General features: G+C 35.0%; 1 protein-coding gene across 1 annotated transcript; it reads right to left on the reverse strand.

Annotated features, from left to right (window-relative positions):
* Positions 1 to 10,363: 10,363 nt before the first annotated feature.
* Positions 10,364 to 13,495, reverse strand: LOC116116095 (40S ribosomal protein S15a-5). The gene is made up of 3 exons (XM_031402202.1): positions 13,332 to 13,495; positions 10,877 to 11,037; positions 10,364 to 10,689 (listed from the first exon to the last, which is right to left on the reverse strand). Exons 1-3 carry the CDS (start codon positions 13,459 to 13,461, stop codon positions 10,591 to 10,593), a joined length of 390 nt encoding a protein of 129 aa, XP_031258062.1. The 5' UTR covers positions 13,462 to 13,495; the 3' UTR covers positions 10,364 to 10,590.
* Positions 13,496 to 13,686: the final 191 nt, after the last annotated feature.

Genomic DNA, 13,686 nt, shown 5'->3' on the forward strand with positions numbered 1-13,686 from the left:
CATATAGGGTTTACGATTCGTCTTTGTGGACTATGACCGTTATTATATTTATATAAAGATTAATTCTTTTACATCAGTATGAAACATATAAGTGTAGAATTTTACGTCTCTGCTAAACTATAGGGTTTACGATTCGTCTTTGTGGACTATGCACCGTTATTATATTTATATTAAACAATAGTTCTTTACTCAGTATGAAACATATAAAGTGTAAATGTATACTGTCTACAAACATATAGGTTTACGATTCGTCTTGTGGACTATGACCGTTATTATATTTATATTAAAGATATAATTTTCTTTAACGTCAGTATGAAAAATATAAAGTGTAGAATGTACGTCTATGCTAAACATATAGGGTTACGATTCGTCTTTGTGGACTATGACCGTTATATATTTATATTAAGAATATAATTCTTTTACGTCAGTATGAACATATAAAGTGTAATGTATACTTCTATGCTAAACATATAGTGTTTACGATTCGTCTTTGTGACTATGACCGTTATTATATTTATATTAAAGATATAATTCTTTTACGTCAGTATGAAACAATAAGTGTAGAATGTTTACGTCTATGCTAAACATATAGGGTTTACGATTCGTCTTTGTGGACTATGACCGTTATTATATTTATATTAAACATGAGTTCTTTTACGTCAGTATGAAACATATAAAGTGTAGAATGTATACGTCTAGCTAAACATATAGGTTTACGATTCGTCTTTGTGACTATGACCGTTATTATATTATATTAAAGATATAATTTCTTACTTCAGTATGAAACATATAAAGTATAGAATGTATATGTCTATGCTAAACATATGGGTTTACGATTCATCTTTGTGGACTATGACCGTTTATATTTATATTAAAGATATAATTATTTACGTCACTATAACATATAAGTGTAGAATGTTTACGTCTCTGCTAAACATAGGGTTTACGATCTCTTTGTGGACTATGACCATTATTATATTTATATTAAACATATAGTTCTTTTACGTCAGTATGAAACATAAAAGTTGAATGTATACGTCTATGCTAAACATATAGGGTTTACGATTCGTCTTTGTTCAAAACATAAGGTACGTTTTGTTGGATATTCGTATAAATATTATAAATTTATTCCCATAATATTTCTTTGTTTTAATTATTTAGCAAATATAGTATTTTTTTTAATAATTTTAGACCCATTAACGATTAATTTCATTAATACCGCCTGAGAAAGTTTCAAAGTAACAAAAACACCCTACCCACCAAACTTCCAGATTCCAGCACCACCGCGCTACAACACCGAAAATAGCCGTAATTCATAGATTGACATTTTTCGGCCATAATCCATTTTGTGGCCGAAAAGGCACATCGGGCCGTCATCGACTTTCAAATGAAATGGCTAACGTTGACGTCAACGACGGCCACAAATCTTGAGCATCGTTGACCGAAACGATGGTCATATCTTGGCCGTCACAGACGGCCGATGTCCCATTTTTCGTCCACCGCCCTATAGGTCGTGATCTGGGCTTTTCTGGCCACATCCGTGGTCGATGTGGCTGAAAAGCCCATATCAATGCCCTATCAGCACTGATCCAGCCGCAATGCTCGTAACCCCTTTCCCGGTAGTTTCTAGCGTGGTGGCCGGATCTGGGAAGTTAGGTATGTGGGGTGTATTTGTCAAATTTTCAAATCTTTCGTTGTTCGATTAAGCATCGTAATAAAAGGTACTTCGTTTCACAGGTCGCTTAGCGATCATAGAAGGGTGTGTGGAGGACAAGGGACGGGGTTGAGTAGTTACTCGCCATCAAATCATCCACACATCCCGACCAACATCGGGACAACACCGTAATCACACTACCCGATTCCACACACAACCACACCCTGGCCCGGTCCACAAATCAGTCTATCTATAGATCTTAAATCGCCTTAGGGCGTTCTTTACTTTTTCAGTTGGTCGATTAAGCGATCGTGGATCGCTTAAGCATCATTGATTGACAGAACTCAAATCGCCCAGATGCATGATCGCTTAAGCGATTCTTCTCTTTTGTCTTCGCGATTAGGCGATCCTTTATATCGCTTAAGCGATCGCGCACTGGGCAGAATCAAATCTTCAGGTGCACTATCGCTTAAGCAATCTGAGATATCGCTTAAGCGATTCTGTCTTTTTTCTGGTCGATTAAGCGAACGTAGATCGCTTGGCGATCGTGCCCTGGGCAAATCATCTGCCTAGTTCCCATCGCTTAAGCGATCTATATCGCTTAAGCAATTCTTCTTTTTGTCTTTATCGATTAAGCGATCGTGATCACTTAAGCGATCGTACACGTGGGCAATCATCTTCCCAGGTGGACGATCGTTAAGCGATCGCGATACGCTTAAGCGATCCTGTTTGAAAAACCCTTAGTGCTGCTTAGTGATCCTGTTGAAAAACCCTAGTCACTTAAGCGATATACTTAGTTTAGCGATCATGGCGATATATATTTTTCCGCTTTCTCCTGAATTTTGACAAACTAAAATACCAACACGTATTAATTCCATACTTTCTCCTCAATTTGACAACCTATTCCAAACTAAAATCAACACAAATATTTAGGCCATGTAAAAGAATATAAAATATTATAACATCAATAATTGAAACAATAACTCATCAACGGTTGGCCTTGGCAACTCCTGAATTTCATCCTTCTTCGAACCTAATTTTTGGATGCATGTGATTGCTTTTGGCAACTGCTCTCTTGTGCCAGGTTACTTGAAATTGAGCACTATTTCCTTCCGGGAACCTCAAAGGCTGATGGATACACTTAACTCTTTTTCTCCCTTTCTTCTTCTTGAATGGCGGTGGATGATAATGTGCCACCTCTGCGCACTAGCCATCCTCTTCTGGAGCACTATATATCTTTCTGAATAAGCCCATGTAGTGATCTCATATAGAGAGGGAGCACAGTTCCATGTAAATTCTTAACCAAAATCCGGCTTCCGTTGGTGTTTCAGTGCTGTAGTGCATGAGGACAAGGTAAACGTTGATGTCAACACTTTACAGCTCAAGTTTTCTAACAAGGTTAACTAGGCATCGGACCTAGCGCGCACCATGAACTCTTGACATTAAGAGGATGAGCAAAAGTGCATTTGACAGTTCCATACGTTCTCGCAATAATTTTTCACGCTGACGGAACAAGGGTTGTAGTAAAATTATCTGAATCCGTACAATGCTCATGGAACCACCGCGACAGTTTCCTTTGGATTGCATCAAAAAGTGCAACTATTGGAAACTCTATTTCTATTAACAACTTCGAATTTATGGACTCAACTATGTTCGTGGTCATGACATCAAACCTTCTTCCATGAAAGTAAGCTCTACTCCATTGCTCGAAACCAACATCATGCTCAAGATACTTAGCAACTCTATCATCCTTGATTCGGATTTGTTGGAACTGCTCCTTGAACGCATCAACCTGATAAGCTTTTGCTGCCATGTAGTATGTCTGAAGGAGGCCAGCACACTTAAACTTTTGTTTTATGTTCTCACCAAGGTGTCTCATACAGAATCTGTGATGTGCTTGACGATAAATAGTGGCAATCCCCTTCTTTATAGAGTTATGCCTATCGGATATTATGCATAACTCATCCGTGTCAGGCACTATCATACGTAACTGCTGAAAAAACCAAGTCCACGACTTGTCATTCTCAAAGTCAACCACACACCATGCAACAGGATATGTGTGATTCTCGTTGTCCTGTGCAGCGGCCACCAACAATGTACCTCCATACTTTCCCGTCAGAAAGCAACCATCAACAGCCAACACCTTTCTTATGTTTACAAAACCCCTTATAGCAGAACTGTAAGCAACAAAAAAATATTTAAACATCATATTCCTATCCCACTTCAAAGCCGTCTTGTTACCTTGGTTTGTCAACTCAAGCATATAACGGTACGCTTCTAATACTGCGTACCCGTGCTTCGGCGTGCCCCTAACAAAATCTTGTACATGTTGTCTCCCTTTCCAGCATTTCCAGTAACTAACAGCACATCCCAACTCTGTGCGCACAAGTCTCTGAATGTCTTTAGGAGATGGACCTTTCCCTTCAACGAACCGACTTTTGACAAATTGTCCAATAACATCAGCGGACGCTTGTCGATGCTCACCTGAAATATGTCCCAAACCACAAGTGTTCTCACGGGTATATGTGCTAAGCATAAATTTTTTCGACTCCGCCAACCTTCTACAATAAATCCGCCACTTGCACTTTCGATCACGACATACAACCGTCACAGCCAATGAATTTGACTTTTTGGTGATGAACTCAAAATTACCTCTCACGGCAACAAGTTTTAGCTTCCTCACCACTTTCTCTTTGTTGTCAAATAAATACCCTATGTGTAACTCCGATCCATCTGTAAAAACATGAGCTGATTCACTATTACCTCCAATTGCCCTCTCTGAACCTGCATAAACGACCATAGTGTTCTCTTCCTCACAATCTACGCATTCTGCATAATCTGTATTTAAAGAATCTCTACATCTGTGGGAACATCTACGGGGTCCTCCTCCTCAACATTTTCATTCTACCCCCCATCACCATCCTCTTCTACAGTGTCCTCCTCACCACCCAATTGACCGTCTACTCTTGATTTTTCAACTAACAAATCATTGGCCTCGTAGTTCAAATTAAAACCAGGCAAATCTCTGCCTACTTCCTCGTTATCCCCTTCCTTTGAACCAACTTCGAACGGTTTTTCTACAAGAGAAACCCTTAAAATCGGCCTCTAACCATTATCGGCCACATCAATCATATATAACTTCACACTTTCATCCGACTTTAATATAACAGGAGGTACCTTATAATTTTCAGGAACTCTGCTTAAAAGATACTTCACAACTATATCACTACGTGAGCAACTCAAATTACCTCTTCTAATTAATTCATCAATCAACTCATCAAAACTAACCTCTGTGCTCCAGCAATTGGTATAGCTTCTTTGCTCTTCCCAATCCATTGCCAGCTACGTGCTCCCTCCACCCACTCACCAAAATATTCAACACCCAAAACAACTTGTCCCATGTGTAATAATAGCCAACTACCTGTAATGCAAGAAAAAAAAAATTCTTAAATGTTGTACTAAGGGTTCAAATATTTTAAAAAGAATTTGCATAGTGCTTATATGGTCTACTGTATTGCTAAAGTGATCATGGTTATTTATACTGGATCGCTTAAGTGATACAATTGATCGCTTAAGCGATCCAGTATAAATAACCATGATCGCTTAAGCGATCTTATGCCATTTACTAATCGCTTAAGTGATCTGCTCCTATACACCACACTTTTACCAGATCGCTTAAGCGATCTATTTGCTGCATTACCAGACCTACCAGATCGCTTAAGCGATATATCAGATTGCTTAAGCGATCCATCATACCTAGAACACATTTTCTGTCATCTCCACCTACAATTGATTCCATCATACCCAGAACACATACCCAGAACAAATTTTCAACAAATTTCACTCCTTTCAACTTGCATTACATCAAACACAACCCAACAACCTAAACAACTAAATCAAAATCATAACCCAAACCCCATCCATTATTAAATCTTTGTAAGTCTAAATATAAAATGTAAAAAGGAAATACACATACTTAGAGGAAATGTCGGGAGGAGGAGGAAGGGGATCTTTGGCGGAGAAGATGTTAATGGTGGAGGAAGAATAAAGTGTTAATGGCAGAGGAACAAGAAGATATAGAGGAAGGAGGAAGAAGAAGAAGATGCAGAGGAAGGAGAAGATGCAGAGGAAGGAGGAAGAAGAAGAAGATGCAGCGGAAGAAGAAGATGTAGACAAAGCTAAGAAGAAGAGAAGAAGATGCAGAGGTAGAGATGCATTAATGGCGGGAAGGTGTTTGGGTTTGTTTGCAACAATTTCAAGTTTGTGGGAATATAGTATAATTTTGAAAAGATTATATAATACTTCATTAATCCTAATTAAGCACTAATTACCCTTAATCAATAATATGGCTATTGAGTTAACACTTTAAAACTTGATAGCCTTTTAATTAAATGCAAACTTGAAATGGCCTTTTAATAAACTGCCCCGGCTTTATGCCTCTCTATGTATATGCTGTTAAGGCCTGAGGGGTTTTAGACACGTTTTCTTTTCTTTTTTTTAGCTTATTAATCTTCTATTTATTTATAGAAATATTATAAATACAAACAAATCCTACAATATTTACCCTTTCATTCATTTTGTGTCACGTCAATTTGTATACAAATCTTTGTAAATTTTATTTAAATATTTAGTATTATTGTATTTATATATATGATAAAAAATGAACAAAACAAATAAATATGATGTGTTTAACCTTTTATATTCACTCTTCATCTTTGTAAGATTTCTTTTGTAGGTCTAAGAGCATCTCCAATGATGCTCTTTATTTTAAAGAGTACATTTCATATAAATAAAGAGTATTTTTATTTATTTCTAAATATAAATAACAAATTTTTTATTCAAATCCAATGGATTCTTTAAATTAGACTTAATAAATAGGAGAGAGACTTAATATGAAAGATGATTAATAATAAAATGCATGAAAACTTGTAATTTATTAAATGAAATTGAGATAGAGAGTGAAATTTGACTCTCTAGATATAGAGGGTCAAACTCACTCTTTAATTTATATTTAAAGAATAAAGAATATGTTGGTCTCTTGTTTTTATACATAAACTCTTTAAGTTCATTTGGAGATGCTCTGACATTGTTGATTTATTTAGGATTAATAACATTGACACCCCTTAAGATTTTAATGCTTTCCAAGTGCATAGAAAATGTCATTAGGTTAACAGGTAAACCTACTCAGCTAGTGTCCGTTAAGCCACATTTAACAAACAAAGGTCATTTAGGTAATTTGAATTAAAGATATTGAGACCATAAATTAGAAGTTGAGAAATTATAAAATTTTGAGTATGTTCCATACACGTCTAAGAAATATGTTAAATAAGTTATTTTTGAAATGATTTGTTATTGTTATAGTTGATTAAACTTATATTTCAATGGTTATGTTGAAAATGGGTGGTTTAGGCGTAATCTGGGTAGGGTTTCGGTTAACTTTGAAGGATTCAAACAAAAAATTAGCTAAAGGTTGAAGGAGTTTTGGCCGAAACCCATATATTGCTAGATTCGACTGGATTCGACCATTTGGACAGAACTTGTCTTGACCGAATCTAGCCAAATACCTGGGTGTCAGCCAAAACCCGAGTTCTGCATGTATTGTATACTAGCCGACATCATCCGAATTCTTAGGTATTTGACCACATTCAACCTTTTGGACAAAACCATTCCTGACTGAATTCAGCCAAATTCGAGCGAATACCTTGGTGTCGCCAAAGCTCCAAGTCCTATATATATTGTATACTGGCTGAATCAATCCGAATCTTGGGGATTCAGACGACTTCGGTCAATACTTGACATTGTCTAAATTTTGAGGAAATCTAATCTATGTTTTATTTTGTTATATTTCAGGAAATGAAAGCCTTAACTCGAATTCTTGTAAAGTATGGAAGACGGTCAGAGTCTTAAAATGATGGTTCATACAAGTAGCAACCATCCAAAACAAAAGCACTCCTAATACCTTCACATTTGAAGCATGAAGGCTCATTGCAGTTGTTAGAGCATCTCCAATAGTGTTCTTTATTTTTAAGAGCATCTTTCATATAAATAAAGAGTATCTTTATTAATTTTTAAATATAAAGAACACAATTTTTATTTAAATCCAATAGACTCTTTAAATTTAATGAAGATACTCTTTATTTAAAAAAAAAAAAAAAAGACTTAATGGGAGAGAGAATTAATAAATAAAATGCATAGAAACTTGTAGTTTATTAATTAAAATTTGGATTGGGAGTAAAATTTGACTCTCTAAATATTGAGAGTCAAACTCACTCTCTAATTTATATTTTAAAGATAAAGAACTTATTGGACTGTTGTTTTTATAGATAGACTCTTTATAATAAAGAATTCGGGTCATATAAAGAGTCATTTGGAGATGCTCTTACTTGAAGAATTGCTTATTGAAAACAGTTGATATACGTTGAAGCTGATTGTGAAGTACGTCACTTACGGATATGATGAGCCTGTTGAAATCAACGAGGTTGCATTTTTTATTGGCACGTGATTGGAAGAGCCTACCTAATACCTTCCGTTGCATATTACCAGCAAACACATTTATAATATTGAAGGTAATTCAATAATGAATGAAGGGTTGGTAATGAAGTTATTGACCTGTTTGGGGTGACATCGTTTAAATTACCTTTGATCATTTAAGCAATTGTGTATTTGAGAAGGATTATTCTAAGTACAAAAGTAAATTACCCTTGATCGTTTTAAGCGATATCGACTCTTGCTTAAGCGATCCTATACAGATAAGTCATGATCGCTTAAGCGATAGCTTACGTCGCTTAAGCAACCAAGGCCAATTTTCTTTGTACTTGAGTATTCCTTTTCAAATTTAAGATCACTTAAGCGATGTCAATTCTCGCTTAAGCGATCCTGTACAGATAAGCCGTGATTGCTTAAGCGACCAAGGCTAATTTTATTTGTACTTGACATTTCCTTCTCAAATTCAAGAAAATTAGCTTAAGCGATCCTATATTAATAACATCTCAATATTGAATGAAGTTACATGCACAACAACATCTCAATATTTAATTAATTTAGTAGCACAATAACAACTAAATATTGAATGAATTTAGTAGCACAATAAGAGCAACAATTAAGTAACTAGAAGCATCCTTACTATCATCTATTCAAAACTTCAAACAAAAAGATATCCAATTGTCAACATAAAAAATTGAAAACAACAAAGCATTCATAACAAGTTCAGGAGACAAAAAATGTAATCTCATAAAGTAATCATCAAAACCATTAAAATTGTTTTATGATTCACTAATAAATCTTCAACGGTTGGCCTTGGCAACTCTCTCGATTTCATCATTTTTCTTGATGGCATAGCTAGAAATACAAGGATATAAAATCAGTTTAATGCACCACAAAAGATTGACTTACAACCAAGAGAAACTAGTGAACAAGTAAACGAAATAGCATCTAGCCACTCACCAAAATAGTCAACACCCGAAACAACTTCTCTCATGTCTAATAATAGCCAAATGCCTATAATGCAAGAAAAAAAAAAATTATTAACCGATATATTAAGGGTTGACAAATTTTAAAAAACATCTGCAAAGTAGCTTAAGCGATCTGGTGTATCGCTTAAGCGATTTTGTATAAATAAGTTTGATCGCTTAAGCGATCTGCTGTCATATACCAAACTTATACCAGATCGTTTAAACGATCTGCTATTATATATCAGACTTATACCAGATCGCTTAAGCGATATACTAAATCGCTTAAGCGATCCATTAGCTCCAGAATACATTTTCAATCATCTTCACCTATAATCGATGCTACCACCCCCAGCTGCCCACAATGCAAGAAAATCATCAACAAATCTCACTCCTTTCCACTTGCATTACATCAAACACAACCAAAGAACCTAAGCCACTAAATTGAAATCATAACCCAAACACAATCCATCATTAAATTGTTTTAAATAGAAATATAAAATGCAAAGAAGAGATACACATACCTGGACGAAATGTTAGGAGGAGGAAGAGGCAGATCTTTGGCGAAGAAGATGTTAATGGCGGAGGAAAAAGAAGGTGTTAATGACAGAGGAAGAAGAAAATATTAATGGTGGAGGAAGAAGAAGATGTAGACGAAGAAGAAAATGCAGAAGAAGATGCAGAAGAAGAAGAAAATGTAGACGAAGCTTAGAAGAAACAACAACCAAGGGAGGGATGCATTAATGGCAAGAGGAAGAAAAATAAGGTGTTTGGGTTTGTTTGCAAAAATTTTGGCTTTTTGGCAATATTATAATTTTTAAAAGATTACACAATACTTAACCTTAATCAATAATAAGACTGTTTACTTTAACAATTTCAAACTACGTAACCTTCTAATTAGATTTGAACTTAATTTGGCATTTTAATAAAATGCGCCGAATTTTGGTTTGAACTGGTAGATGGTGATTTTAAGGGAAGCGCAGTGTAGCATAGGCCGCAGAATAGATGGTGGAGAGGTTAATTAAAAATTAGTATTTCCTTAATTTTCATTAGTGACTTGATTAATGGAAATTACCAAATGGATTTTTGATTAATACTTGGTTAATTTTCATTAGTGACTTGACTAATGGATTTTAACTACCCATATATTACAGGATGGAAATTGGCCTGGTGCATCTGTTGCAACGAGATTTTTGAGATTTTATTATATTGCCGCAGAACTTGGCTAGAGTGTGTTTTGCACACTTTAACATGCCAGAAAGATGCAAACAGCACGAATCAATCATTAGTGTTAAATGTATGGAAAACATTGCATCGACAACCAGACCTGTTCAATTATGCTCTATCATTTATCGAATTCGACAATTGATACAAAACCCAGATAGATTTGAACTGAAAGTTTAACATATTCTTGCTGGTGAAGGTAGGCCGCCCGCTACTTCCAAACTATTCCCCACCCAAATGTTTTCAGATAGACAAGAAGGTTATCTAATGAAAATAACCAAGAACCTGACCACCTACATTTCGTCTTTGAGCCTCTTCATGATCCAAAACACCATCCGGAGTTGTTATCACAACATAACCCCACTGCATTGCAAGAAATCAGAAAAAGAAAAAGCGCACAAGATAAGTCCAGGATATAATCTTTTTTTTTTTTTTTTGGAAACATGTTAGGTTTCACAGACACACCCGGTAACACAGCATTTCTTACCAGTAAACCATTCCCCCCTAAACAGGCACTTAAAAGAACTTAAAAGGAGACATCTGAACAAACCTGACGAGTTGGAAGTGTACGTGTTGTGTACTCTTCAATATTTTTCGCCTTGATATCCTGCCTGTAAGTGAGCGCCCGGCAATCTTTAACCCTGCCTAGTAGTTGAACTGTTATCCTCCCCACCCTATGTGGATCATAAACTTGAAAATCCTTGATATATCCTAAAAGGAGAAAAAAGGTCAAGTTAACAAACTATAAGTCACAACAAATTGACCAATAGACTAACTACTTCAAAGCATGTAGGCCACAAACAAAATAGGATAAGAAAATGTAATGCACTACAACAAAACGTACTAGTTAGCTAACACAAGCCCCTTTATTTATCAAAAAAAGATCATTAGAGCAACTTCAGAGAATAATGTTTAAAATCCACTCCAGGACTTGGTGTTGGTGGGCATGCAGCCTAAACAAAAGCCAGGAAGCAGCCAAAAGATATAGAGCAATTTGCAAATTACTGATCTTCCCCAAGCAATTAGATATGGCCTAACAGATATACATAATAGGAACATTCATACGTCATAAATACTATTTCTGGAATCATACTTCATTCCAAAAATACAGGTACAATGTCAACCACTTTAAAGCAGCCAAATCTGGTTCTAGCAAGAAATACACATTAGTATAAAACCTTAATCAAATCTGACCCTTCAAGAAAGAAAAAAATCTATTTTCCACCATAAACTATGAAGAGTTAATAAATTTTAAAGCATGTCAACTCCAGTTATCATAAGGATCTAGTTATTACAGAGAAATCCTCGGATTTCCAAGATAACATTCATCTCCTCTCTAGTTAACAAACAATATTTAAGACTTTCCTCTGTCAAATCCTTTAAATTGAGACATTCCAAAAGATATTAATAAAATCATTATTTCATATACACTTCATAGCATTTAAAAATGATAAGCTGGTAACAGTTTCTCATAATAACAATAATAATAATTAATAAATAGCTCATCAGGAAGGCCCTATTTTATTTGCTCACATTTCTTTTTACTGAATACAGATATAGCCGAAAATAAATCCAAGCATATGATAAGTATATTTAAGAACGCTCAATAGCAAAAATTTAAGACTAGCAGTATTACCATGAGGTTTTGAACCCAACCACACCCATTCACAAAAAACCAACCACTTAACCCTTGAAAACTGCTCAAACATCTATGATAATAACTTCTAATACAGAAAACGCAAAATTTATTTGGAATGAACTGTAAGTGATTTGTAAATATGTAGACATTTCGGAAAGGATGTCATCTAAATTGATTTGATACTCATGTGGTAAGAACCAAAGCAGAGGCTTAGGCTGTACAGCTAGGAATTTATCTCAGCCCAAGCTAAAATAAAACTTCTTTTTCAACAAACCGCTTACTCATAAATGCAAAATAGAATTTTTTTTTTTTTTTTTTTTCTTTAGAGAACTTTCATACCACCTAAATTTGACTAATAAAAATGAAAATAAATTCCCAACTCTCTATATGTATATACTAAAAATTATAAAAATGATATATTGATAGTGTTTTACCAATTCTTCATAATTAGTAATGTCATTCAATTTTCTCAATGAAAATTAGGGAATCAATCTCAAAATTAACTAGAAAAATCAATTTAATCTCATGGATCAAGCAAATTCTAATTTCAAATTTAAAAAAGATGGAGATAATTGATCTTCACAAAATAAAATCAAAACAACTAAATTTCATAAAGAAAATGGAAAAGGATCTACAGTCTACACAGCTCATGTCAATATAACATACATACAAGTTAATGTTAACAGAACATGTTACTTAACATTGCGAGTTGGAAAGCTAATATGTTATCATGTGGAAAATCAAAGTTGGTTTCATTGTTCATAAAGAAAATTAATGAAGTCTATGAAACAGAAAATGATAACCTGGTCTTGACCATTATATTGCTTTTCAAGAATTTTACAAAGATTAGAGAGAATGTGATTAAAAGAGAGGATTACATTTTTCCAAAATTTATTTAGAATTTTTTATTTCGTGATAAAAATAACCAACATCTTTAAATTTTTAATTTTCCCAGAGGGCTAGCCCAGGCTACAACCCAGGTTAGTCCTCTAATGGATAAGCCCCTGAACCTGAACCAGAGCTATAAGCATGATGAGATATCTAATGTTTCTACTGTTGAGCTCCAGATCTTAAAATGGAAAAAGTACACCTATCTCAGCCATGAGTATCAACCCTCCTAATGAAAATTAAGTTGCATCCTTAATAAAATTAAAAAGAGTTCTCGAAAATATGCAGCATAGTAATAAGGTTTAGTTTCAAACAGAGATTCATGTAGCACTCCTCTTCCTCCCACGTATAGATGTTTGATAAAGTTTTATCCATGAACAAGGGGTGTGGTCTCTTTTTCTGACTATAAACACTGAATTAAACATGGTACATATACATCAATTAAAAAAGTGTTTAAGGGATAGAAGATTAGATTTACCTCGATATTTCATGATATTAAGAAAAGAAGACATCACAGTGGAGATTGGTTTCAGCTCTACATTAGATTTGCCTCTCCTCTCTCCATTCACTATTGACCGCAACGCGTCGTTTAATATCCTCCTCCCCATCTCTTTCTCTTTCTCTTTCTCTCTGCACTACAAAACCCCAAAGGCTGGCTTGCTCAACAAAAGGGTTTTTTGTCATAGAAGTGGCATTTTAGATACTTAAGGTAACCACTAGGAGCATTTTCATGCCCAACAGCTTGTCGGGCTTTTGTTATAGCTAGTTGGGCCTTCACTTCTGCGCCTCGTAGGCCATATAACATTATTGATGTTTGTAATATGAAAGTATTT

The sequence above is a fragment of the Pistacia vera genome, unplaced genomic scaffold (assembly GCF_008641045.1).
Source record: "Pistacia vera cultivar Batoury unplaced genomic scaffold, PisVer_v2 Contig760, whole genome shotgun sequence".
In the NCBI taxonomy this organism is placed as follows: Eukaryota; Viridiplantae; Streptophyta; class Magnoliopsida; order Sapindales; family Anacardiaceae; genus Pistacia; species Pistacia vera.

Excerpts from the sequence above, each read along its gene's own strand:
- LOC116116095 (XM_031402202.1), bottom strand. The coding sequence starts at position 13,461 with ATGGGGAGGAGGATATTAAACGACGCGTTGCGGTCAATAGTGAATGGA. Across the intron at positions 11,038-13,331 it reads TAATATCATGAAATATCGAG|GATATATCAAGGATTTTCAA; the intron begins GTAAATCTAATC and ends TTCTCCTTTTAG. Across the intron at positions 10,690-10,876 it reads GTACACTTCCAACTCGTCAG|TGGGGTTATGTTGTGATAAC; the intron begins GTTTGTTCAGAT and ends CTTGCAATGCAG.